This window comes from Pongo pygmaeus, chromosome 15 (assembly GCF_028885625.2).
Source record: "Pongo pygmaeus isolate AG05252 chromosome 15, NHGRI_mPonPyg2-v2.0_pri, whole genome shotgun sequence".
Classification (NCBI taxonomy): domain Eukaryota; kingdom Metazoa; phylum Chordata; class Mammalia; order Primates; family Hominidae; genus Pongo; species Pongo pygmaeus.
This window is the reverse complement of record NC_072388.2, coordinates 91,659,956-91,685,501: the sequence shown is the minus strand read 5'-3', so window position 1 is coordinate 91,685,501 and position 25,546 is coordinate 91,659,956. Positions and strand designations below refer to the sequence as shown.

At 47.6% G+C, this 25,546-nt stretch overlaps 1 protein-coding gene across 2 annotated transcripts in view; it reads right to left on the bottom strand.

Annotated features, from left to right (window-relative positions):
• The window catches only part of RIN3 (Ras and Rab interactor 3), a 174,540-nt gene that overhangs the window by 48,330 nt on the left and 100,664 nt on the right, over positions 1–25,546 (bottom strand). For both annotated transcript variants that reach the window (XM_054448274.2, XM_054448275.2), the window contains exon 4: positions 24,922–24,994. In XM_054448274.2, the coding sequence (XP_054304249.2) occupies positions 24,922–24,994 (73 nt within the window). The remainder of the gene's footprint in view (positions 1–24,921; positions 24,995–25,546) is intronic.

Here is a 25,546-nt window from a genome sequence, read left to right as displayed (position 1 = left end):
GTGCAGTGAGCACACAGTCAGGCATCTCCCAGCAAACGCAGTCAGGCAGCCCCCGATGAACACACAGTCAGGCATCTCCCAGCAAACGCACAGTCAGGCAGCCTCTGACGAGCACACAGTCAGGCATCTCCCAGCAAACGCACAGTCAGGCAGCCCCTGATGAATACAATCAGGCATCTCCCAGCAAACGCACACTCAGGCAGCCCCCAGACAAACACACAGTCAGGCATCTCCCAGCAAAGGCACAGTCAGGCAGCCCCCGACACACAGTCAGGCATCTCCCAGCAAAGGCACAGTCAGGCAGCCCCTGACAAGCACACAGTCAGGCATCTCCCAGCAAACGCACAGTCAGGCAGCCCCTGACGAACACACAGTCAGGCATCTCCCAGCAAACGCACAGTCAGGCAGCCCCTGACAAGCACACAGTCAGGCATCTCCCAGCAAACGCACAGTCAGGCAGCCCCCGACAAACACACAGTCAGGCATCTCCCAGCAGACGCACAGTCAGGCAGCCTCTGATGAACACACAGTCAGGCATTTCCCAGCAAACGCACAGTCAGGCAGGTCCATCTGATGACTTTGGTCACAATAGGGAACTGTTCAGGGTTCCCTCCAGAGATCTTCCAGAAGGAGTTCGGGCTGATGGGGAAACAGGGGCCCGGAAAGGAAAAGGGGTGGCCAGGCCACATGGTAGTTGAAGACACTGTGTGCTGAGGCCAGGGCTCCTGACTTTGGCCCAGGGCTGTTTCACACGCTCAGGAAGGGGAATGTGGCACTGCCAGGGCCCCAGGATGGGTGGTCCCGATTCTATGTTTCTTCCTAGTGTTTAAGGCCTGGGGACTCCCTTTCCAGCCATGTCTCCTGCTCCTTCCTCATTATCCCACCTGCCCTGTTCTCTGAGGCCATTTCCTCCTCTGTGAAGACAGGAATGGATAAGAGGGTGCCCAGCAGTGGTTATCAAGACCTGGCAGCCACCACTATTTTCTTCACGACCTGTTCTACCCTCCCTCGCTCACACTTCGTCCACTTTCTCCCCAAATCCTGATGCCAGTCACTGAAATCCCATCATCCATTATCTGCTGAGCCTGCCACCACGGCCTCGGCCAGAGCTACCTCCTCCCTGGAGTCTTCACGGCTTTGCTGTCTGCGCCTCATCTTCCTGGCGACATGAGGCTGGGAGCCCTGGGAGCTCCTGCAACGGGTCGGGGCTGCCTTCTGGGTCTCCAAAGCCCCGCAGTGCTTAGCACTCACCACGAGGCTCCAAGGCTATTTGCTGAATGGACCCTGCCAAACTCAGGAGCTGAACTGGAGGCATAGCAGAGCAGAGACCACCTGGGATGGGGCTGGCCCCCGCCAGGGCACCTCTGCTCAGCGATGTTGGCTTCTGTGTCCTCCCAGGTGCCCCCATGGCCGCTTGGGAAGTGCTTTGATGGAGCTGGGACGCTTGTGTTTATGGAAGAGATGGACAGGGCAGGCTGTGGCACAGGTTCTGGGCCCTTTCTCAGGTCTCGGGAGTGGCCTTGGGCTTCTCCACTGTCAAATGGTCTGGGGACCGGCCAGCTGACGTTGGCATCTTCTGTCATTGTTGTGTGATTCTGCTGTAACCTGAGGTCTTCTGATGGCCAGACTGGATGGGCCCTCAGTGCTGCACTCCCATCTCAGGCCCTGCCCCACAACCACTAACCCCAGCTCTAATTTTGAAGGGTGGCAACATTCATCCCAAGTTGCCTCAATTTGATTCAGTTACGTGGTGGCCTGTCAGTGGGGTTTCCAATGGTCCCTCCGTCGCCGTGTGTATCACAATGGCCAGCAGAGGCTGCTCAGCTCATCTGTGCCCACCCCCTGACTGCCAGGACAGCCTCCTGCCACCTTGTCACTTTACTCAGTCTGCTGCAGTTGCAGCTGCAGTCACACCCCAGACTCGAACCCCAGCATCCTGGGCCTCCCCTCGTCTGGCCTTGCTCTGCCTTTCCGGCTTGCTCCCCAACATCCGCCCTCCACAGTCCCTTCCCCACACTTGGGGGACTCCTGCTGGCTCCCAAATGATCATGCTTATCTTCCTCTAGTGGGTGTGCCCCACTCATTTCCCATCTCTGAGCTTACGCATTGAGGGAATAGCCCCTCATCCCTAGCACCTATGTCTACTTAGATTCTATACATTCTTCGAGGCCACACCATGGACTGTTCTTCCTCCATGACCTGGGCTGCAAGGGTCTCTCATGCGTCTCTGCTTCTCCACATCCCATCCAATTCACCACTGCGCCTCTTCCGTCCAGAGGAAAGCACACACAGGATGTGGGTGTTTGCTGAGCATCTGCTATGTGTCAGGCATGGGGCTAGGTGTTTTGGAGGCTTTAAGTGATATTCTTACTAAATCACAGGCACCTTGAGGGCAGGCATTAGTACCTCTGTTTTACAGAGGACACGGAGGCTCAGGGAGGTTAAGGGACTCACCCAAGACCCCCAGCCAGTAGTAAGTTTCTGACAGAAACATTGAAACATTTAAAAATCTATACCAATATAAAATTTGATTCTCTACAGGGCAAAACTTTCAATCAGTATCACAGATCACTTACTACATTTTTTTTAAGGAAAAGGAACTATCACTTGTTAAGCTTTATCAGTCACTCACCAAGAGCTTTCCCTGTTATCCCACTTAACCCTTGAGGCAATCCTGTGATGTAAGTGCTATTGTCAACATTGGTTAAGATGTGGGATTTTTTTTTAATTAGAAAAGAAACAGATTTACTGTAGCCAAAGTCATACAATACAAAAGTGCTTAAAATGTGCAGTTCCTCCCTTCTCCAGAGGGTCCTGCTGTCTACCCCAGGGGTCCCCAACCCCTGGGCCACAGACTGGTATTAGGCCATGGCCTATTAGGAACCGAGCTGCACAGCAGGAGGTGAGCAGGGGGTGAGTGAGCAAAGCTTCATCTGTCTTGACAGCCGCTCCCCATCGCTCGCATTACTGTCTGAGCTCCGCCTCCTGTCAGATCAGCGGCAGCATTCGATTCTCATAGGAGCGTGAACCCTGTTGTGAACTATGTGAGTGAGGGGTCTAGGTTTTGTGCTTCTTCTGAGACTGTAATGCCTGATGATCTGTCACTGTCTCCCATCACCCCCAGATGGGACCATCTAGTTGCAGGAAAACAAGCTCAGGGCTCCCACTGGTACTACATGATGGTGAGTTGCATAATTATTTCATTATATATTTCAATGTAATAGTGAAAGAAATAAGGTGCACAATAAATGTAATGTGCTTGAATCATCCTGAAACCATCCCCACCCCACCCCTGGCCCGTGGAAAAATTGTCTTCCATGAAAGTGGTCCCTGGTGCCAAAAAGGTTGGGGACTGCTGGTCTACATTCTGGAGAGTAACCCTGCTGGCCCTTCTTTAATGCACACATATGTATGCCCAAGCACACATGCACACACACCATTCGTTTTACTATTTTTTATATATTTTTAATTTTTTTGTAGAGACAGGGTCACATTAAATTGTCCAGGCCTGTCTTGAACTCCTGGCCTCAAGTGATCCTCCTGCCTCCGCCTCCCAAAATGCTGGGATCACAGGCGTGAGCCACCGCGCCTGGCCCACATCACGTATTTTAAAAATGAAAATGGCACTATGTTCCATCAAATGCTCGGCAGCTTGCTTTCTTTACTGAACAGTAAAGTGATCTATATAGTGAGCAAGTCCATACATGTATACTGGCTTCTTTCTTTTTCTGTGCTGCAGAGTATTCCATGGGATAACCGTCATTTATTTTATTTTATTTTATTTTTTTGAGATGGAGTCTTGCTCTGTCACCCAGGCTGGAGTACAATGGCACAATCTTGGCTCACTGCAACCTCCACCTCCCAGGTTCAAGCAATTCTCCTGCCTCAGCCTCCCAAGTAGCTGGGATTACAGGCGTGTGCCACCACGCCTGGCTAATTTTTGTATTTTTAGTAGAGATGGGTTTTCACCATGTTGGCCAGGCTGGTCTCAAACTCCTGACCTCAGGTGATCCACACAGTGGCCTCCCAAAGTATTGGGATTACAGGTGTGAGCCGCTGTGCCTAGCTACTATTTTTCTTCTTTTGATGGTCATCCAAGCTTTCTTTCTTTCTCTCTCTCTTTCTTCCTGTCTTCCTCTCTCTCTCTTTCTTTCATCAGTGCTAACCATTACAGAGCTTACTAAGTGTCCAGGAGCAGTTTTAAGCACTTTACATATATTAGCTCTTTAAATCCTCTTACCAACTCCACAAAGCAGGTATTTTCCTTACACTCATCTCGCAGCTCCAAAGACTGGGGCACAGAGAGACTAAGTGGCTTGCCCCTATCCCACAGCTTGTAAGTGACAATGCCTGCATCTGAATGGAGGGTTCAGGCTTGTAACTCCTAGACTACTTGTTTTTAGCAAAAAATTATTTCCTAATTGCCACTGGATCCAATTGTGCTGCAAAGAACGAATTGAGCACATCATCTTTCTGCCCTCAAGCTAGTATTCCTTTTTTCTTTTTTGAGACGGACTCTCACTCTATTGCCCAGGCTGGAGTGCAGTGGTGTGACCTCAGCTCACTGCAACCTCTGCCTCCTGGGTTCAAGCAATTCTCCTGCCTCAGTCTCCTGAGTAGCTGGGACTACAGGTGTGCACCACCATGCCCGGCTAATTTTTGTATTTTTTAGTAGAGATGGGCTTTCTCTATGTTGGCCAGGCTGGTCTCAAACTCCTAACCTCCAATGATCTGCCTGCCTCAGCCTCCTGAAGTGCTGGGATTACAGGTGTGAGCCACCACGCCCAGCCTCAAGCTAGTATTTCTATTGAATAAATTCCTAGATGTGAGTCTGCCGGGCCACAAGGTAGATATATTTGGAGAAATGACAGAATTTACCAAACTGATCCCCTTTTCCCCAGCTTGCTCCCATTTACACTCCATCAATGCCTGTGATGGGCTGAGAAGTAAATGGTCCCAAGCTAATGGAACAGCCTGTGCTGGTTCCTCCCAATTCCATAATAAAAGACAGTAAACACCCCAGTCCTCCAACCTCAGCTTCAGTGTGTCCTCATGGTGCCCTCCTGCTCTGTGACAAAGGTGGAGCCTCGGCAAATTGCCCAGTTTGGGGTCTGGAGGGCAAGTCAGTTTCATGCCTCAGTAAACATTAGCAGGGTGTGAAGATGGGGAAGGCAGGAGTCTGAAACTGGTGCTGCCATGCACGGCTTATTCAACTCCAAATGCTGAGTCCTTAGTTCTTGGAAAATGCCAAGAAAAACCTCCAGATAGGGTGCTGGAGTGTTGGGGCCTCCGCCTGAACACTCACTGACAACAAAAAACCAAAGGGAACTAGACACTTGTGAGGGACTCCACTGGGGCTGCCATACCCATTTATACTCTGTAGATTGCCTGGATTAGAATCCTCTAGGGAGCTGCTAGAAATACAGACTGCTAGGTTTCCAACCAAGGGTGCCTAGCATCAGGTCTGGGGGTAGGCTGAGAATCCACCTTTTTTTTTTTTAGATAGAGTCTCATTCTGGCACCCAGGCTGGAGTGCAGTGGTGCAATCTTGGCTCACTGCAACCCCTGCCTCCTGGGTTCAAGCAATTCTCCTGCTTCAACCTCCCAAGCAGCTGGGATTACAGGTGCCTGCAACCACCCCCGGCTAAACTTTGTATTTTTAGTAGAGACTGGGGTTTCATCATGTTGTCCAGGCTGGTCTTGAACTCCTGACCTTCAGTGATTCGGCCTCCCAAAGTGCTGGGATTACAGGCGTAAGCCACCACGCCCAGCTGAGAATCCACATTTTTAAACAGCTCCTGAGGGGATCCTGGTGCATGCAGCCTTCGGTGGGAATCACAGGCCCCCAAGGTCAGGGCTATTAAAAAAATATTAAAATTAAGCAACCTTCCTGATGTGTGTGTGTTTCCTTATAAACTATGAAATCCACTAAAAAGCATTCACAACAATGGGAATTTTTAAAATTGGATTTTTAGCTGGCTGGGTGTGGTGGCTCATGCCTGTAATCTCAGCACTTTGGGAGGCTGAGGCGGGTGGATCACCTGAAGGTCAGGAGTTTGAGACCAGCCTAGCCAACATGGTGAAACCACAGTCTCTACTAAAAATATAAAAAGAATTAGCAGGGCGTGGTGGCAGGTGCCTGTAATCCCAGCTACATGGGAGGCTGAGGCAGGAGAATTGCTTGAACCCAGGAGGCGGAGGTTGCAGTGAGCCGAGATCATACCATCGCACTCCAGCCAGGGCAACAATAGTGAAACTTCATCTCAAAAAAAAAAAAAAAAAAGATATTTTTAGAATAAATATTCTGACATTTTCCCCACACTCTGGAGGGTCAGCTTGTGAACTTCCCAGAGAGCCAGCGCCTCTCTCTGGAGGTCTCTGTTTTAGCTGGTGCTTTCCAAACCTCTGTAACCAGAGAGAAATACTTTTGACATGATACAGCATATGTGCATGCACACACACATACAAACACACACACACACACAACCCCACACACACACACACACAACCCCACACACCACTAAAACAGAAGTTTAGCAAAACAAGACTTATTCCAGCTACATGAGATTCTGATAGTTTCTAGTCCAGTTTACTTTTTCATTAAAAAGAAAAAAGTCATGACCCACTAAACTGATTTGATAACCCCCTCTGAAGTGTTTTCCAACACTAGCAATCAATTCTGCAATTCTCCAGACACCAACTGGGTATACAACAATTCAGCTCAATTCTGACACTAATCACCTGGATGTAGAGTTAGACTCTGCAGACTTAAGGCTTCAGTCCCCCAGGACTGCCCCCACTTCAGATGCAGTTGTCTCAGGCCACCAGCTGGCTTCTGACTGGCTGGCTATAGATCAGAGCTTTCCAGGCACAGTGACGAGATTTCTCCTAGGGCAAGGATGCCCAGCCAGCCATCCCCTCCTCTTGCCATCTCCTCCTCCCGGACAGGAGGGTGGCGGCTTAGTCACAACACTGGGCACATCCTAGGGTGGGGCAGGCCTGAGAGGCTCTTCTCTTCCTTCCTCATTTTGGGTAATGGCACCCACTTCTTGAGGCTAATGACTGCAGTGCCCAGGGCTGTGCTGGGGATCAGGCCCATGATCCTTGCAAGGTGCTGAGCACAGCACCTTGGCACCAAGTAAATACTCAGGAAACCATCATGCATGTTCGTCCTCCTGTCGTCAAGGATGGAAACCCCAGCATCTCCACAGTCTCCCCCTGCTCCCTCCCTCAGTGGCTGCCCTCACCCATCTGGTTCCCCTAGCCATTGCCTGGGGCAGTCACCTCCGCATAGGGCCAGGATGACTGCAGCAGCCTCTTGCTGGTCTCTGCTCTCCCCTTCCTCCAATCCCACCACCTGCTACGACCAGGTTGCTCGCTGAAGAGCAGTCTGATATCAACAACAGGCTCACGGCACCTGAGGAAGGAAGTCCCTGCAATCCCTAGGCACGGTGTTCAAGGCTTTCCAAGCATCTTACCTCCCACCCATTATGAGGTTCTGCCCATGAAGCCACTCCTGAGGCTGCCCATAGCTTTCCCACTGCCAGGCGTTTGCCCATGCTGTCTCCTCTGCCCTAAGTTCCCTTCCCGCCCTTCCTTGCCTGGCTTGCAACATCACTCTTCCATAAAGAGGGCCACATGTCTCCCATATGTGGAGGGAGCGGCTGGAGGGGGTGCAGCACAGGCATCCTCCCAGCCACGGGCCTGGCAGTCAGTCTCCTGGGCAGAAGCAGCTGGGGCTTGCGGGTCACACACACTTGGGTTCAAATCGGCTCAGAACTTGGCTGTGACACCAAGGCAGGTCACATCCCCAGCCTCAGTTTCTTTATCTATAACAGCAATAAGAACACGCTTGATCATTTTTTGAGCCCTTACTTCATGCCAGGCGCTCTGCTAAACCCCTTCCAAGGATCATGGAGTCTGATCCTCAGCACAGCCCTGGGGGCTGGTGTCACGGAAGTGATAACACTTTCCCTAAAGCTGTTATTGCTGTAGCGGTTAGAGGGAGCTCTGTGGGCAGTCACAGCACAAAGGCTCACTCAGCACAGGCGCCCCATCAGCAGGAGCCAGTCACGAAATCACTGCTGACACCCCACCCACCCTGATGACTTTACCAGCTCTACACACCCATCCCCTAGCCTCAGTGGGGTTTGCCTTAAGTGCTGGCCCTTGGGACCATCAGGGATTGTCCTGGTGCTGGAGCCTCACGTATGCCTAGGAGTGGCCCCAGGTTTACTTTATGCTCCAGAGCTGCCCACAGGACCAGGCTGAGGTTGGGGTCACCCTGTAGTTGTACCCTCCCTGGGCTTCTCCTACTCCCAGTCCTGCTCCCCTACTCCCTCCTGCTTTCTCCTCGAGGGCAAGTCCTGAATCACCCCTCGTATATGAATCTTGTCCCAAAGTCTGCCCCTAGGAGACCCCCAGGTAAGCAATTGTTATCATTCACCTGGAAGCAGTTCTCAAACCCTGGTCTGAGACAGGCTCATTATAAACGCAGATTCCTACTTTGGGAGGCTGAGGTGGGCAGAACATTTGAGGTCAGGAGTTCAAGACCAGCCTGACCAACATGGTGAAACCCTGTCTCTACTAAAAATACAAAAAAAATTAGCCGGGGGTAGTGGTGTGTGCCTGTAGTCTCAGCTACTTGGGAGGCCGAGGCAGGAGAATCGCTTGAACTCAGGAGGCGGAGGATGCAGTGAGCCCAGATCACGCCACTGCACTCCAGCCTGGTGACAGAGTGAGACTCCAACTCCGCTCCCCCCCCAAAAAAATGCAGATTCCTGCATCCCACCCCAGACCCACTGAGTCAGGATCTCCTGGGAGGAGTCTGTATTTTTAACCAGCTCTTTGGTGACTGTGGGACCCAGCCAGGTCTGGAAACCCTCTCTAGAGCCCTTACGCCAGTCCACCTAGGCTTTGCATTAGTTTGGAGTGAGCATCTTGAAGCAGAACCTGTCTCTTTTTTATTTCTGGGGGCCGAGGCTGCAGACAGAGCACAGAATGTGCTTCCTGAGTGCTGGATTGAGAGGGATGGGGGCGTCCTGCTCTGGGGAATCTTCACTGTGCAGCTTGGCCCTCTGGGGGCTGCCATGCTGTCATGGGGAATAAGCTCCAGGAACAGGCTCCCAGCCCAGCCCCCCGGGCCCCAAGTGCTCACTGACAAGAGGCTCTGGGAAGGGGAAGGGGCCTGGGTAGGCTTGCTCAGGATCAGGCCTGTGGTTCAGCATGGTGCTGGGGACACATGTCTAACTAAACGCCAGGACTGACAAGCATCCACTGCAACACCCCTCTGTGCCATGTCCTGGAGGTGACACAAGGCACATGATATGTCTCTGGGACATCACCTGCTGCCTCCAGGAGTTTGGCTCTGGAGGAGTCTGTAGGGCAAGATCTTAGAATTGCACAATCACAGAGCTCTAGATCTTTGATGTTCCATCTTGGCTAACATCCCCTTGATGGGGGAGGCAACTGGGGCTGGGAGAGGTCAGGTGACTTGCCCAGGGTCACAAGCTTCTAAGTGATGGGTCTCCAACTCCCAGCCTGGGACTATCCCTCCCACAGCATCTCACTTCTGGGCTACTCACAAACTCAGGCCTCGGAGCTGACATCCCTCAAAATACGGTGATGCCAGGCTCTGTGCCCTGTGGCCTCCTTAAGGGTACCCTGGGAGTTTGAGGGTAGGCCCAGGGGCACCTGCTTTTCTGGAACATGGAGGAAAGGTTGAGAGGTGACAGCAGTGAGCTTGGTGACCATGGCTCCAGAGCATAGACGAAGTCGCTGCTCCAGCAAACCCCTATGGCCCAATTCATGGAAGTAGAACAAGGGCACTGACTGGGTGTGGGGCAGCTTGCTGTTTCTTTTGGGGGCAGGGTGCTGTTTCTTTTTTAGACAGGGTCCTGCTTTGTCACTCAGGCTGCAGTGCAGTGGCACAGTCTCAATTCACTGCAACCTCTGCCTCCTGGGTTCAAGCCATTCTCCTGCCTCAGCCTCCTGAGTAACTGGGATTACAGGCATGTGCCACCACACCCGGCTAATTTTTCCATTTTTAGTAGAGTGGGGTTTTACCAAGTTGCCCAGGCTGGTCTTGAGAACTCCTGACGTCAAGTGTTCCACCTGCCTCGGCCTCCTAAAGTGCTGGGATTACAGGTGTGAGTCACTGCGCTGGGTCGGTGCTGTCTCTTTACATGTGTTTCTTATTCCCTCCTTCAGCACCAATATAACGATATTATCATTCCCATTTAACAGAAGAGGAAGTTGAGGCTCAGAGAGATTAAATAACAAGCTCAAGTTCTGGGCTTTGCAATTATGCCATCATTTGTTCATTCACAGCACCTAACATGTGCCAAACGCTGTTAGGCTTCTTCCACTACGGTTAGGAGCTTGGCACCTGCCTCTCTGAGAGCCTAACGTGTCGTAACATACCAAGGGCCAGGAGGCCTCTGATGTTTTGCCTTGTGGGCCTACAGGCATCAGAATTATTGCAGGATGCACACAGTGAGGCCCCTGGAGCAGACAGTGTGGACTTTGGAGATGTGTCTGGTTTGAAACCCTGCCCTGCCATTTACCAGCTGGGCAAGTGACTTCTCTCAGTCTCCGTTTCCTCATCTGTAGAATGGGGATAATGAGAGCATTTACCTCCTGAAATTGTTTGCAAAATTTAAAAAGAGAATGGCTATAAAAGCCCTTAGCACAGTGCCAGGTACCTGGTGTGCCCTTAAGAGGCAGCAGCTGTTAGCATCAACTATTACTGGGGCAGGAAAATAGGGTCTGGAGGCAGGGAACGTAAGGCCAGTTCGCACTTCAGCTATGACAGGAAATATCCTCTCCATAGGGAGCAGGCCAAGTAAATGACTTTGTATCTTTACTTCATACTCTTCATTTACAGAGGGTGTACCCCAAGTAACCAGTGGAATCCTCTAGAGGGTATTTAAACTCCCCCAGATTCTGTAACGGTGCCCTTGAGGCCCTATGCTTGGGCCTGCTCCCACACTGTGGAGTGTACTTTCATTTTCAGTAAACCCCTTCATTCCTTCCTTGTTTTGTTCGTGCGTTTTGTCCAATTCTTTGTTCAAAATGCCAAGAACCTGGACACCCTCCACTGGTGACATATTTTGGCGAGCCAGCGGGGAGGAAGAGGTAAGTCCAAAGTTTGGGATTCCTTTTTGTCCTCTCTTTTTCCTTTCTGCTCCATACAGGGGAATCAATCAATCAACCAATCTCTCTCTCTCTCTCTCTCTCTCGCGCGCTCTCTCTCTCTCTCTCTTTTCCTTTCCAACTCAGGACCCTTGGTGGGCAGCGCCTAAATATGAAAGCAACTGCAGGTTTCTGGCTGTGGCCAGTGAAACTAAGGGGTTTCCATGTAGAGAAGCCTAAATGCCACCGCCCGATTCACTTAAGGGACCAGGGTCTTTTTCATTTTTTTTTTTCTCTCTCTTTCTTTTTCAGTCTTTCAGTGGCTGTTTCCCAGTAGCTCCTTGGAAATCGAGGATAATTGGCTGGGGTCACTCCCCAGTATTGCCTGAAGGCCTAGGAATGAATGGGAATAATTGCCCTGTCCAGAATGGGAAGGGATTCTTTTTTTAAAAAAAATCTTTTCTGAGTGTGGTCCCTGATCCCTACATGTGGCACAGCTCAGAGCAAACTTGCATGTTTCAGGACTTAAACCTTCTTTTCTTATGCTAAATTCTTCCCTTCTCCTATTCAACTGGCTAAGGGCAAAAGAAACCCACCCAGCCTCCAGTTCCTATCACTAAAGTTCACAGAACAGGAAGCATGGGAAAGCGTGGCCTTATCAAATTATAAGGATGCTAAAAGTCAGGGATTACACCCAGGTACCAAAGGAAAGCTCATAGCAGGCTCTGGAGGGAACACATGCAAAGTGGCGCCAGTGCCCACCTAAGGTCAGAGACATCTGACACTCTAAGATTGGAGCCCACAGGAGGATGCTCTGGGGGATCCTGCAGACCTCAACCTCCCCAAAGGGGATGCTCTTGGCAGAGGTTCTGAGGTCTAGTACTAAGCCCTCCTTAGAATTTTCTCTTGCAGTTGCAATGCTGCTTGGCCCCCAAATTGTTTAGAATCTGGAGTTTACTGTCTACTGGGAAAGTGGGATGGCGTTGCATGGATCCCACTTGTGCTGCTGTTGTTAAGAACAAATAGTTCCTCTTCAAAGGGTTTTGGTTCCTGGTTCTTTGTTCTATTCTAAAAGGTAATCTTACCCATTCATCTATTAGCCGTCCCTATCTCCACTGTGCCTAAACACACCCAAGATATACTGTACCTGTCCTCCCTGTCCAACGCCCACCCTCGCCTCCTTTGATGATGTCAACAGTAGCCAATCGGAATTAGCCTAGATTGTGTGGTCCCACCCCAGCCCACAGGGGGAGGACACAGGAACAGGGTCTGCTTCAGGGATAAAAACTCCTGGTCTCCTTTGTTTTGCATGCTCTCCCTTGCCTCTGCTTTGCATGCAGGAAGCGCCCTTCTATAGAAGTAAATTGCCTTGCTGAGAAAACTTTTGCCTGAATGCTGGATTCACTTCGCAGCACTGACAATTTATTTCTAACAATCTGGGGCCTTGCCCAGGATTCCTATTCTCCTCTGGGGAAGGGGTCTCTGGTCATCTCCCAGGGGGAGACGCGACCCACTGCCTTGCTGACGTGGCCTCAAGGGCTAGAGATTGGGACCCCACCCGCTGTGACGAATAAACCTGGACTCTCGGCAACGTTGGAAGGAAAGGCTTGCCTACAAATATCGTGGTGACCAGGTAACTTTGCGCACAAGACCGAAGTAAGAAAAGCCGTGGGGGCGGTGAAGTATTTCGTTGGTGGTTGGGATATCTTGGAGGTTGAAAATGTGTGTGAATGATCATAGGCACTACTGCTTGCGGTGCTGCTTCTGTGAATGGTGATAGGCATTACTGCTGTCCGGGGTGAGTGGGTCCTATCTGTGGCTCTGTGGTCACCTCATCTTCATATGGCTTAGGGCAGATCCTGCCATGGGGCTTATACCTGTATGCCAATACTAAGAGGGACCTAATTTCCTGTGAAGGAAGTGGCCAGATAGGATGAAGTGAATGGAAAGGAGTGCAAGAAACCTCCATTAATGGGGGTTGAGCCTCTAGAGAAAAGGGAAGGCAAGAGAACTCTAGTAAGAGAGATTGGGCCACACACACACTCAAGGGGGCATCCAAAACCTCCAAGATGGGAAACATTCCTAGTACAACAGGGAAAGGTAAGGACGGGGATAGTCAGATCCCCTCTGATAGTCCTCTAGGTCTCATGCTAAAATATTGGAAGGAGAATGGGAGGAATAGGCACAAGAAAAAGCAACAGATGATAAAATATTGTTGTTTCATTTGGGCCAAGGAACCCATTCTCAAACCTGCCATCTTCTTGCCAAAATATGGATCAGATGAGGATTGGGTCTGTTAACTTTTAACTCAGTATGTGAATGACAAAAGTCTGGTCTTGCAGGAAGAGACTATGCCCTGTTCTGGAGAAAACAACCTGTTCTCCTCTTTCCCCTAAAGAATGCAGGGGAAGGCGTAGTAAAACCAACCCCTAGGCAGAGGGATCCCAACTCCTGGAACCCTCTAAACCACCTTTCCCCATTTAATTCTCCCCCACTTGACCTGTCCCCTCCACAGGCAGCTGCTGCTACCCTGGACTCGGTCCCAGATCCTTCTGCTACTCCTATTATTCCTCCCCCTTATACTCTGACTCTTGGGAATTACCACCACCCCATGAGTCTGTTCCTTGTCAGCCTAAGTATCCTTCCCTAAAGGGACTACCATGTAAGAAGGATATTCAAAATCTTCCTTTCCCCTCTGCCTCTAAGGAATCAGCTCCAACTCTCTTCCCTTTGAGGTGCCCCAGGGAGGAGGAGCTACTGGCTTTGTAAATGCTCCTTTGACTAGTTCAGAGGTTCAAGGTTTAAAGAAAGAACTTAAGCCACTGCTAGATGACCCATACGGGGTAGCAGATCAATTCCTAGACCCCCAGTTATATGCCTGGGCCAAATTAATGTCCATCCTGGGTATCCTCTTCTCAGGGGAAGAAAGGGGGATGATTCACAGGGCTGCTATGACAATTTGGGAATGTGAACATTCTCCTGGCCAAAACGTTCCTGCAGCAGACCAGAAATTCCCAGCCCAAGATCCTCAATGGGATAATGACAACGCAGTCCACTGGGAAAACACGAAAGATCTTAGGGAAATGATAATTAAAGGAATTCGGGAGTCAGTGCCCCATGCTCAGAATCTTTCCCGAATATTTGACATACAACACGAAAAAGATGAAGGGCCCATGAAATTTCTAGAAAGACTAAGGGAACAAATAAGGAAATATGCAGATTTAGATCCAGAAGACCCTCTTGGGCAAGGAATATTAAAGCTACATTTTGTCACAAATAGCTAGCCAGACATAGCAAAGAAGTTGCAGAAACTAGAAAACGAAAAACCGGTCCAGAGAGGAACCCCTAGGAGAAGCCCAAAAAGTATATGTGAGGAGAGATTAAGAAAAGCAAAAACAAAAAACGAAACTTATGCTATCTACCTTCCAACAGATGGCTTCAAGCCATATGCTTCTAAACAGAGACTCCAGGGGGCCAGGAATTATAAAGGGTCCAAACCCCATTTGGAGGACCCAAGCCTCCAAATGGGGGACCCAGACCCTCAGCTACCAGGCCCTCTAAAGAGTATGGGGGAGCAAGGTCAAATAATCCTGGAAATGAGAGAGTGGGAGGACAGGATAGGTGCTTCAAACGTGGAAGAGCAGGTCACTTCAAAAGAGAATGCCCCGAGGTGGGGAAGGAAAAAGAAACTGTTCTGCTCATGGCATAATAGTAGAGCACCTCACCCATTGAGTTGAAGCCATTCCCCTCCCCAGTGCAACAGCTAATAATGTGGTTAAAGTATTACTAGAGAAGATAATACCTCAGTTCGGGCCAGTAGAAAACACTGACTCAGACAACGGGACTCACTTTACTGCAAATATCATTAAAGGGCTTACTCAAACTTTAGGAATCAAATGGGAATATCATGCCCCCTGGCATCCATCCTCATCAGGAAGAATAGAAAGGATGAATCAGACTTTAAAAAAATCATCTAAGTTAATTTTAGAAACTCCATTACCCTGGACTAAGTGTCTCCCCATCGTTCTACTCAGGATCCAAACTGCCCCTCAAACAGATGTTGGCCTATCCCCTTATGAAATGCTCTATAGGTTACCATACTTAAGTTCCACTAGTGACATTCCCACTTTTGAGACCAAAGATCAATTCCTTAGGAATTATATACTTGGTCTATCTTCTACCTTATCTTCCCTTAGGACTAAAGGTCTCTTAGCGCAAACCCTGCCTCTTGAGTTTCCAGTCCATCAGCACCGGCCTGGAGACTACGTCCTCAATAAGAGCTGGAAAGAAGAGAAACTGGAACCGTCCTGGGAGGGACCATATCTAGTGCTCCTAACAACTGAAACTGCAGTCTGAACTGCCGAGAAAGGATGGACCCATCACACCCGAGTCAAGAAAGCACCGCCCCCTCCAGGGTAATGGGCCATAGTCCCAGGGGAAAATCCTACCAAACTAAAGCTAAGGAAAGTTTAATTCTCTTTCATCTATTCTGTTACTCCTTCTTCTTTCCTTGTTCTCTTGCTAGCCACTTCATTATTAACGTAACTAGATCAGACTCACCCCAGACCATTACCTTTGATGCTTGTTTAGTTATACCTTGTGGGGATCTCCAAAGCCAGAGACAGCTTGCAGCAGCAGAGAAATATCTCTGCCCCTCCAAAGCAGATGCTTCTACCTTGTTTAGGTTTCCGTTTTGTCATACTTGGGAATATGTCGTTTGGACCACTCAACGCCAAGATTGGGTCCCCTCAAAGGATTTCCCGCTAGCGGTTCTAAAGCCCTATATCCGTTTTACTAAAGGAATTGCCCCTCCCAATTGTCGATACAACCAATGTAACCCGGTGCAAATTTCCATCACCATCCCAACTCTCCAAGATTCCTCCCCCACCCTAAACCGTTTCTATGGTATGGGAGCAGATGTAAGAGGGAAAGACCCCATAGGATTCTTTGAGTTGCACCTCATTACATCTCCATCCCTCATATCTCCAAGTCTATCCTCTTCTACACCTGCTGACCAGACCATTGTCTCTTCATCTAATGACAAAAGCAAAGTAGCTATTGTAGAGGTTAAAAATTTAAAACAAACACTGACAATCGAAACAGGATACAAAGAAACAAATGCCTGGATGGAATGGATTGAATATTCTGTTCGCAGTCTAAACAAAAGCGACTGTTACGCTTGTGCGCAAGGTAGGCCAGAGGCCCAAGTCGTCCCCTTTCCACTTGGATGGTCTTCTGACCAACCGGGCATGGGCTGCATGGTGGCTCTTTTCCAACACCCCACAGCCTGGGATAGTGAATTCTGTCGAACTCTCTCTGAGCTATTCCCTGAAATTCAACATCTTGAGGGTGAGCCCCCGAAGGCCATCCAGCCTCCATCTCCAGATGCCAAGTTTATTTCCTGTCTCTCACGACAGGGAGAAAATTCGGAGTTTCTTGGGGACCTAAAGGGATGCAGTGAGCTTAAGTCTTTCCAAGAGCTTACCAATCAGTCTGCCCTTGTTCATGCCCGAGCTGATGTATGGTGGTATTGTGGTGGACACCTGCTGGACACTCTGCCAAGTAACTGGAGTGGTACTTGTGCTCTAATTCAATTGGCCATCCCTTTCACTCTGGCATTTCAACAACCAGAAAAAAAGAAACCACAACGCCGTAAAACAAGAGGGGCCCCTCAAGGATCTTTCGACTCTCATGTCTATCTAGATGCAGTTGGAGTCCCACAGGGGGTACCTGATAGTTTCAAAGCCCGAGACCCAGTAGCTGCAGGATTTGAATCATTACTTCCAATGGTAGCTATTAATAAAAATGTAGGTTGGATAAATTACATCTATTATAACCAGCAGCGATTTATTAATTACACTAGGGATGCTATCCAAGGAATAGCTGAACAATTAGGGCCTACTAGCCAAATGGCTTGGGAAAACAGAATGGCCCTAGATATGATATTAGCAGAAAAAGGTGGAGTTTGTGTTATGATAGGAACCCAATGCTGCACCTACATTCCCAACAATACAGCCCCTGATGGAACAATTACAAAAGCTTTACAAGGTCTTACCTCCTTATCAGATGAATTAGCCACAAATTCTGGGATAACTGACCCTTTCACAGGATGGTTAGGGAAATGGTTTGGTAAATGGAAAGGACTCATGGCCTCTATTGTTACCTCTCTCGCAATCGCAATAGCTGTGCTTATTCTTGTTGGATGCTGCATCATGCCCTGCATTCGTGGACTAGTCCAAAGACTTATAGAGACAGCTTTTAACAAAACCTTCCCTAGTTATTCCCAATCCTATAGTAACAAATTCTTCCCCGTGAATGAACACGAAATCCGAGTCATATTAGATAGGTTTAAAGCGCAACATGTATAAATTCAAGAGGAGGAAATTGTTGTTGACAACAAATAGTTCCTCTTCAAAGAGTTTCTGTTCCTGGTTCTTTGTTCTATTCTAAAAGGTAATCATATCCATTCATCTATCAGCCCTCCCTCTCTCTGCTGTGCCCAAACACCCCAAAATGTACTGTACCTGTCCTTCCTGTCAAAGGCCCACCCTTGCCTCCTTTGATGATGTCAACTGTAGCCAATCGGAATTAGCCTAGATTGTGCGGTCTGACCCCAGCCCACAGGGGGAAGACACAGGAACAGGGTCTGCGTTAGGGATAAGAAAATCCTGTTCTCCTTTTTTTTGCATGCTCCCCCTTGCCTTTGCCTTGCATGCAGAAAGCGCCCTTCTATAGAAGTAAATTGCCTTGCTGAGAAAACTTTTGCCTGAGTGCTGGGTTCACTTTGTGGCACCAAAAATTTGTTTCTAACAGAACAGGAAGCACGGGAAGGCATGGCCTTATCAAATTATAAGGATGCTAAAAGTCAGGGATTACACCCAGGTACCAAAGGAAAGCTCATAGCAGGCTCTGGAGGGAACACATGAAAAGTGGTGCCAGTGCCCACCTAAGGTCAGAGACATCTGACACACTAAGATTGGAGCCCACAGGAGGATGCTCTGGGGGATCCTGCAGACCTCAACCTCCCCAAAGGGGATGCTCTTGGCAGAGGTTCTGAGGTCTAGTACTAAGCCCTCCTTAGAATTTTCTCTTGCAGTTGCAATGGCTGCTTGGCCCCCAAATGGTTTAGAATCTGGAGTTTACTGTCTACTGGGAAAGTGGGATGGCGTTGCATGGATCCCACTTGTGCTGCTGTTCTAAGCAAGGTGTCTGGTTAATGTGTGATGCCCTCCTTTGGTACTGTTTGGCTCCAGCACTCTTTGGAGTCTGGGGAGGTCTGGCCTTTAACAACAAAACTGCCAAGGAGACTGCTTTACCCGAAATTTTGGTTCATAGCCTTCATTGGCTTATCTATTGGGGCAAAGCAAAACCAGTAAGCTTGTATTGATATCTCATGGTTAAGGTTCCAAGCTACTGGATTTTCATTTATACGTGTGTATACACGTCTAGATGTGTTTATTTGTATGTATACTCACTGTTATATGTTGTCTACCAAAACTGGCAGAGAGTCTAGCACCTTTTAAAGGGTCTGAATAGGAAACATTTGTTATCGAATTTTTCTAAGGGCAGCCACTATGAGACTTCAAAAGAACCTTGGTTTTTCACAATCTTTTATGAACATTTCCTTTCTATTGATCCCAGGTCCTTAGACAAAAACTCAATCAATTGTCAACCAGAAAATGTTTAATTTACCTATAGCCTGGAACACTGCTCCCCACCCCCACAGTTTTCAAGTTGTCCCACCTTTCTGAAACAAACCAATGTATTCATGTATTCCTTAATTGTATTTGACTGATGTCTCATGCCTCCCTAAAATCTATAAAACCAAGTTGCACCCCAATCACCTTGGACACATGTTCTCAGGACCTCCTGAGGGCTGGGTCATGGGCCATGGTCACTCATATTTGGTTCAGAATAAATCTCTTAAAATATTTTACAGAGTTTGACTCTTTTCATCGACAGTAAAACAAGAAGTATTGTAAAAAAAATGCATCAGAAGTTTGGTAATTCTTTTTTTTTTTTTTTTTTGAGACAGAGTCTCACTCTGTTGCCCAGGCTGGAGTGCAGTGGTGTGATCTTGGCTCACTGCAAGCTCCGCCTCCCGGGTTCACGCCATTCTCCTGCCTCAGCCTCTTGAGTAGCTGGGACGGGGTTTCACCATGTTAACCAGGATGGTCTCCATCTCCTGACCTGGTGATCCACCCGCCTTGATCTCCCAAAGTGCTGGGATTACAGTCATGAGCAACCGTACCCGGCCCAGCAATTCTTTTTTTAATATAGTTAAGCATGAAGCTGGATTTAGTGCAAAGCCAAATCTCACATACATGCTTGCGTTGCTTCACATTACGTTTACTGTTTTGCATGGATAGTGCTGGAGTACTTATTGGCCATGTGCCTAAAGTGAATTTCTTAATTGCACAGGCTGTATGAAAATATTGGTGAACTTAAGGATACTGAATTATGTGTCGGGATTAAAATATTCATTATGTGGGTTTTTGGGGGCCCTAGGTAACACTGTAGCCTCCAGGGTAAATTGAGTAGGAAAACTTAGGGTTGGTTTCCTGTTTATTTGTTTTTGGCTTCTAGTTTTCATTCACTTGCTGTTTATTCTCCTCTGGCTTTGCTTGTGTATCCATATGTCTAACACTATGATTTTTTTTAGTTCCTAGTGGAAGGCTTTTATTTGGTTCTGTGAATAGTTATTTTGTTTCCCATGTATTTCTAGCAAATCATCATTCATTCCACTTATCTGGAATTCCAAAGCTACCTTTGTCAGGCCCACAGGAATTAATGGAGCACACCAGCTTTCTACTTTCAAACTAACTTTTTGGATTTTAGGCTTCCTGATAATTTAAGTGTCTTGAGTATACTCTTGTAAATAGAATTTAAGTCATATTTCTCTCTCTCTACCTAACGTCTCCAAAATTTGTAAACTGTTTGTGAATATTCTTAATTCATGGCAATGTGTTTGTTTGCATGTGGTCAGGCAGGGTCGCTAGGGCCATTCAGGGAGAGAGAACCCAGAAACCTGGCATGCCAGCAAAAGGGTAAGAGTTTCTTACTAGTCAGTCTCCGGCTTCTTTCTCTCTGTGCAAACTGGTTAAATATAAAGGAAAAGTCACTGTTTGTCTCCTCTGAAAGTTTTACATTGATTGGTTTAATAATAATAAAAGCTTAAGTCAAATATTTTGTCAGAAAAGTGAAAAATGTAATGCCTTTTATTTAGTTCATGTGACTTGAGTAATCTTTGGGAAATACAGTTTTAAAGATTATTGGTAAAATACAAAGGTCTTCAAAATGTAAACATGTGGTCCAAATTATGTTCAAATATTGGGTTTGCTAAATGCTTGAAGGTCATAAGCTGCTTCTTTACCTTTTGAAAATTGTTTAACTTGCCTGCTTTCCAGCTAGGTAAGGCCTGGGGACATGCGGAGTCGGTCACGCTTCTAGCTATGCTGGAAATAGTCAAACTTTATCAGAACATAACTTACCAGGTTTTACTTTAAAATTCGCCACTATAACATGCAGTTAAGACTACTAGAGGCCGGGCGCGGTGGCTCACGCCTGTAATCCCAGCACTTTGGGAGGCCGAGGCGGGCAGATCACGAGGTCAGGAGATTGAGACCATCCTGGCTAACATGGTGAAACCCCGTCTCTACTAAAAATACAAAAAATTAGCCGAGTGTGGTGGCGGGCGCTCGTTAGTCCCAGCTGCTCGGGAGGCTGAGGCAGGAGAATGGCGTGAACCCGGGAGGCAGAGCTTGCAGTGAGCTGAGATTGTGCCACTGCACTCCAGCCTGGGCAACAGAGTGAGACTCTGTCTCAAAAAAAAAAAAAAAAAAAAAAAAAAGACTACTAGAAACAGTTTTGCATACAAGGTGTATAAGAACAGCAGAATGTGTGTGTGTGTGTTTTTTGTAAAAGGTTATAAAAGGTTTTTACTTCTTTAAAATTTCTGAGTCATTTTGGCAAAATAAATAATTTATGGTACTCTGGAATTCCAAAATCAAACTTCAGTTTCAAAATTGTCTTTCCTAATGCCTGATTTTTTGGATGGATCAGAGGGCCCCTGAAAACATCCAGAAAGGAGGTAAACAGGATTATCTGACATGTTTAGGTACATGAGATTGCCAAAATGGTGTTCGATCTTCTTTAGGATATATTTTTGTGAGTAATACTGTGTTACAAAATTGTATGGGATTTCTAAAATGTTAATGTCTAAGTATATGCTATCAATTATAATTATGATTATTATGCTAAGTTATTATAAACCACACAAAAAAACAAATTTTCTTGTCAGTGCTATGTACCTAATTTGGAAAAACAACTAGTATCCAAGATAATATAAGTCTAATGTCAATTAAGCATGGCCTCATGGAGAATCAGGATGGCCACCTTGTCCTTCCTGAGTCCTTAAAGCTTTTATTATTAAGAGTTCTGCGTTCCATGACTCAACATGGAAAAGATAAAATGGTCCAAATTGAATACATTGATGTAGTGACTTACAAATTACTGAAATTGTTTATAACCAATGTTTGATCCCATATTCCTGGGAAAACAATTAAAGCTTCAGGTACAATTGGTCACCTGGTAGGCCACTTAAACATTTTACAAAGGGATTTCATTCAATTGTTATTTTCACTGCATGTGTTCTGGTTGTATAAAAGCTTTCCCATGCAAGAGGGCTGATGTTATAACAGTAGATTATTATGCTATAGTGTATTTTCACCACGTAAAAAAGCTTTTTATAGTTTAGATCTTCTGAGAACATCAGAGAAAGACTGTCCTTGCCACCCACATTGCAACAAAACTTCGGGACCTGGAACTTTGGGTTCATAATCTCAAAACTGTGAAGGGTCCCTCCATACTCTTGGAACTGTATACCCATTGGAACCCTCGGGGTAAGGCTAACCAGGGGGGTTTCTCCCCAGAAGAGGATGGCATCCTTGATGTGAACAGCTTTTCCCAAGTTCACAGATTAAGGCCTCCACTATCATGAAACTCTTATCTTTGAATATTTTTCCTTGCTTATGCCTCTGTGAACAATAGAAGTGGAAAAGGGGTCTGTTTTGTGCACTTATGGGGTGTACTTTTATTCGCGAAGGAGTTTGCAGCCAGTCTTATACATGAAGAACCTTATACTTTGATGGATAAAGGATAAAGGCCCAATGCAGGTTAAAAAAAAACTTCAATGGTACCTCATTATGGCTGCCTCATAATCAGTCAGAAACGAAACATTGGTTCATTCCTCTTAACCCACATCACAGGTTAAAGATATCATTGCCAGGAGGCCTTCACTCTTCTAGAAGGGCATAATTTATTAGGTCCTTTTTCCACGGTTTAAAGTAAAAGAAGCAATGATTAGCAATATATCCCTTATGACAGGCTCTACAGCAAATTCTACTGTAAAGGCTACGGTTACACAACAGACTTTAAATTTTCTTGTGAAAGTTATGATAGAATTGGCTGAACAAAGACATATTTGTGCAGCTGCTGGCACATGTGGCCTATGGAGAAATACATCAAATGAAGATTATAGAAATTCAGTGCTAGGGGATTAACAAAGAAACTGCTTAGTTAAGTCATTCTTTGGTCTCTTTGATTTTAGGAGGTTTGGCTTGTGAGGACCTTGGGTAAGAAGCATACTCCAATTTCTTACTATTATCCTCCCAATAGTCATAGTGATAGTCTCCCTGTTGGGCTGTATTCTCTCAAAGGTTTTAAGTGCTTGCATGCAGCCATCTCTAGAATGTCATATGGTTTCTCTCCAACTGGAATAACAGGAGCTGAAAGAAATATGCAACCATGAGGACACCATAACCTATGAATGACGGGCTAAGTCAGACCAGAAACCCAAAATGATGGTAACAGAGAGTGGCACTAAGGCCCTAAGTTTTGGTCACGTTCTCACCTAAGTGAGACCAAAAAGGGGGAATTTTAAAATTTATTTATTTTGGTTTTTTTTTTGAGACGGAGTTTTGCTCTTGTTGCCCATGCTGGGGTGCAATGGTACAATCTTGGTTCACTGCAACCTCTGCCTCCCAGGTTCAAGCAATTCTCCTGTTTCAGCCTCCTGAGTAGCTGGGATTACAGGTGCCCACCACTATGCCCAGCTAATTTTTGGTATTTTTAGTAGAGACGGGGTTTCACCATGTTGGCCAGGCTGGTCTCGAACTCCTGACATCAAGTGATCCACCTGCCTCGGCCTACCAAAGTGCTGGGATAAGAGGTGTGGGCCACCGTGCCTGGCCAGGAATTTGTTAAACAAAATTCTGGGAGGCCGTTGTTTTGGACTAAGCTCATGCACTAGGCCCCAGCAAACCAAACCAAAATGGTGTCGTTTGTGCTAAGACTTTAAGGAAACACATAGATTTTAGAACAGACCAGGTTTTCTTCTTTTCTCCTGCAAATCTCTGTAACAAACATTCTTGACAGCATAGGTATCCACCCCCTGAAGTTCCCATTAAATCTTTTAACCAATTTCATTTCCTCTTGTGTAGAGACCATCAAGCTTCAGATGAACAGGCAACAAAGGTTCCAGCCATTTGCAGGTGAAGACACCAACCCTGGCCATCAAGAAGCTACCCTGCCTGCACTACACAGAGCAGGGTGAGAGTTCCTTGATCCCCAGTAGGTAGGGACTACACCCCAAGCCAGCATGAAGCAGTTACAGAAAAAAAAAGACCATTGGTCCCTCTGCCTCCTATAAAGATTTATGGGGATCACCTCTCTTAGGGAAGAGATGAGGCAGGAAAATAGGGTCTGGAGGCAGGGAACATAAGGCTGATTCACACTTCAGTTATAACAGGAAATATCCTCTCCATACAGTGTAGGCCAAGTAAAAGACTTTGTAACTTTACTTCATCCTCTTCATTTGCATAGGGTGTACCCCAAGTAACCAGTGGAATCCTCTAGAGGGTATTTAATATTCCCAAAATTCTGTAACGGTGCCCTTGAGGCCCTACGCTTGGGCCCACTCCCACACTGTGGAGTGTACTTTCATTTTCAATAAACCCCTTCATTCCTTCCTTGCTTTGTGCGTTTTGTCCAATTCTCTGTTCAAGACACCAAGAACCTGGACACCCTCCACCGGTGACATTATCAGCCTTACTTTTCCTGCCCATCTGGACTCAGGAGGGTCCTGGTAGGTGGGGAGCGGGTGCTCTAGGTTGAGCATGGTTTTCTTCAGAGGCAGCAGGGGTTGTGGGCCTGGAGCCCACTGCTGGACCCCAACACATACCACCCCATTTCTAACCAGCCCTTGTCAAGGTCCTGTGGCTTAAGTCATTGACTTATGGCACCAAAGTGTGTTTTTAAATTCTTACTGACCCAAAACCAGTTCTGAATAAACAGGCAGTTCTCAGGGTGGTTAGCAGATACCCGCTCCACCCAGCAGCTGCTTAGTAATCACAAGCTACCTCCCATGAAGGGGGATCAGCCCCTGTTGCTGCCCCTACAGGAAGTTTCTTCTAGAACCCCTGCAATGGGAGGCCTGGTCCACGCAGCACTCCAGGCTGTCCTTGAAGCTGATAACACAGGAAGCCGGGAGACAGGCAGTGAGCCAGACGGGCAGGTGTGGAAGGGAGGGGCTCTTATCAGATAGTGTGAGAAAGCCTCAGAGCCAACACATCCCCTGTGGTTCCCAGAGGGGCCTGTGCCCTCTCTCTGCATCCTCTGGGCCGCACCCCTCCCTCTGGGGCTTCCCTGTGAAGTCCTCTGCACCCACCCAGGGTTGCCTGTGATGTTTGCTGCAACCAGATAACCTCCTGCAGGGCCGGGTCTACTCACCTACTGACACAGTAGAATGCAATCAGTCTGAAGATGTCCTCAAACACAAGAGCCGAGCCTTCCAGGTACAATACTGGGGAGAGACAAGAAGGGCCCTGGGTGAGGTGAGTATCCTGCCAAGGAAATGGGGGAAAGAGGTGGCAGGGACGGGGTTGGGGGGCGTGTCTGCTGCACTCATTCTGGGTCCCATGCTGGGCTGCATGCGGCCTCCATACACATCAGCTGCCAGCTGGACGGTAGGTAAGTGAGAAATGGAATTCCTTGTCAATCCACTGAGATTTCAGGGGGGATTACCTATTTGTATTAGTCCATTTTCACGCTGCTGATAAAGACATACCCGGGCCGGGTACAGTGGCTCACGCTTGTAATCCCAGCACTTTGGGAGGCTGAGATGGGCGAATCACAAGGTCAGGAGTTCAAGACCAGCATGGCCAACATGGTGAAACCTGTCTCTACTAAGATACAAAAAATTAGCTGGCATGGTGGCAGGCACCTCTAATCCCAGCTACTTGGGAGGCTGAGGCAGGAGAATCACTTGAACCTGGGAGGCGGAGGTTGCAGAGAGCCGAGACCGCACCACAGCATTTAGCCTGGGCAACAGAGTGAAACTCTGTCTCAAAAAAAA